The following is a 2,659-nucleotide window of genomic DNA, read 5'->3' on the forward strand; positions in this document are numbered from 1 at the left end:
AAATATTGATGCATCAATGGAAGTTATGAATTTATGTACAATCTGCCTGCACTGCCTGGAAACCCCGCATCTGCTTTTTCATTTGATTCCAACATTACATTTCCATATGCTCTAAGTCTCTAACTAAGACTCGGTTTCTTCCTGTGCATTCAATAACAAACTTTTGAATGCCTGAATGTTTCTACAAGTCCCTATGAAAAATAAGTTCAGATAATTAGCATCAATGACTTCTACAAAAAATTTAGAACTAGTTAATAGTATAATTTTTATTGGTATATAGATTTTTGTTCATAATTTATTGGTATATAGATTTTTGTTTTTCGTTTTACATATTTTGTTACTAATTTTCAGATATGTGTGACTGCAGATCATTCTACTGATTTTTTATTGAAAAAGCACTCATGGCAACCCCAGCTAGTCACCTTATTCAGGATCAGAATCACAATATCCTTTCTAAGGGTAATTGCTAATTTTAATCTTTGGTAGTAAAATCGTCTTTTGGTGTTTCTTGGTTAGGCATCGGCTAACATATTGCTGTCTTGTTTAGGTGCTACTCTTGGGGGTAAGACTGGTGTCACCAAAGCAGATAAGAAAGAAGGGCTCGGTGGAAGAAAAGCTCTTAATGACATATCAAACTCGAGAAATGCTACTGTGCTTCGAACGAAGAAAGATCTTAGTGTGTCGAAAACTAAGTCTGTTGTTGGGGGGAAAATGGGTGGTAGAAAAGTACTTGGTGATCTTACAAACTCCGTGAAGCCATCCTTGCAGGCAGTTCCAAAAAAGGGTCAAAAGTTGAATCCCGTAGCTGAAGAAAATGTTCCCGTTTGCATTGAGGAGGAGGGATTCCTGCACAATCATCACGAGTGCATCAAAGTCCAGAGAAAGGCTGTGGATGTGGATTATCTTACGAAGTCAGTCATCGGACTAGATAATGGTAGTAAATGCTATCTATGACATTATCAACTTTATTTTTTTTTGGGCATACACACATCTCTGTAGATAATTGGTTTACATTTTCTTAATTCAGATGTTCCTATGTGGCCATCATCTCCAAGGGCATTTGGATCATCGTCTAAGCCAAGTGTAGGTTACATACAATCCTTTTCTTGTTGTTGGATATCTTTTTTGTATGCCTTTGTGTGTTTTCTGAGCCTTCTGTGAGTTCAAAGCTGGCCAAATCTTTTTGATGGATATATATAAAAATTACTGAATTCTTCTGCTTTTGGCTGCAACTTTCTTTTCTCGTTTTTGTGCCTATTATTTCTCGTGTTCGTGGCTTTTTCTTTGAGTTGAACATTCGCTGCCGCACTTAAATGTAAACTAATTGTCGATATTTCAGCTGGAGAGTCCTGTGAAGCACTTGGAAATGGAGGAGATACCAGAGCTGCTATTTGGAGATCAGATTTCTGGTTGCCGAAAAACCAATATTCCTGGCTGCTCTTCACCTTCTTGGGGATCTCCTAAATCGCCAAAACTACCATTTACGAACCGGATGGATTTTTGCGATTTTGTGTTGATGGAGTCTCCAAAACTGCTGAATCCTTGAAGATCCCTCCTGCAATATCTACATGATTTTTCAAAGATTATCGATGATAATCTCTTGAGGCGATGTTGTTCCGTACCCGGATATTAATGTTACTCTATTTGGTCGACTAATACTTGTCTAGACTCTTCTTGACGGTTGTTTGGGTCGAGACAGAAAATTTTCATCTTTGCTAGTAAATCCAGATTCTATGTTGTTAAATTTGAGATTTGCATGGAGTAGCAGTCTCAGCAGCATTCTAAAACCACTAACAAGCCAATTTGCAGGACCAATGAATCCTTTAGATATTCTGAACTGTCCAAGTTCAAAGAGACAGCCTAAAAGGTTTGCACCAGTCAGATAATCTGATAAACACATTGAAAAGACAAAAGACAGTAAATAAACACCTTGAAAAGAGCCCAAAACAGGCTGGCCAAGAATTTTATGCATCTTTACCTAACTATTAGGATTCGGAGTGTGTGTGGGGCGCAATATTTGGCCCTGTTTGACAATCATTAAAATGACTATTTTTTTCTCAAGTTCATTTTCTACCATATATGTTTCCCATAAAATATTATGTACGTAAACTTAGAAATTTTTCACATTTTTTAATCACACATTTTTAAAAAAATCACTATTTTAAAACTCATTTTCTCCAAGAACCATCATTTTAATGGTTGTCAAATAGGAGCTTAATATAATAGTACTGTTAGGTAATTTGTTGTCAAATGACCTCCCGGGCAATGATGTAACTTCGATTTTATTTATTATCAGTCGACTTTGACTATATGATTGAATTATATGTCGACACCTTCATTGAGACAACCCAACCCAATTTTCTATGGACCGTTAGAAGCAATCTATTTTAATAGTGTTGGTCGTGGTCCATCCCATTTACTTGGAGGGCTATGTTATTCATTTGGAACCCATTATCTTTGTGTTGAACCTTGTTTGGATCACTAAGTTAACCTAACCTAACTTACCATTTTTGGCCAATCACTAGTCTATAACTTACGACTCCTTCCACGCCTCCATATGAAGAACTCTCCATCTTTTTCTGTGATATTGATTCTCGGCCTCTTTCTTTCTATATTGTTTTTCATCTTGGCCGACTCTTTATTAGTATAAATAGCAACC

General features: G+C 36.6%; 1 protein-coding gene across 1 annotated transcript; it reads left to right on the top strand.

Annotated features, from left to right (window-relative positions):
* Positions 1–347: 347 nt before the first annotated feature.
* On the top strand, positions 348–1,767 carry LOC111374417 (protein PATRONUS 1-like). The gene is made up of 4 exons (XM_022997086.1): positions 348–459; positions 548–934; positions 1,028–1,083; positions 1,340–1,767. The coding sequence occupies exons 1-4, from the start codon at positions 402–404 to the stop codon at positions 1,544–1,546; spliced, it is 708 nt and encodes a 235-aa protein (XP_022852854.1). The 5' UTR covers positions 348–401; the 3' UTR covers positions 1,547–1,767.
* The last annotated feature ends 892 nt before the right edge of the window (positions 1,768–2,659 follow it).

Source organism: Olea europaea, unplaced genomic scaffold, assembly GCF_002742605.1.
Source record: "Olea europaea var. sylvestris unplaced genomic scaffold, O_europaea_v1 scaffold12475, whole genome shotgun sequence".
NCBI classification, from domain to species: domain Eukaryota; kingdom Viridiplantae; phylum Streptophyta; class Magnoliopsida; order Lamiales; family Oleaceae; genus Olea; species Olea europaea.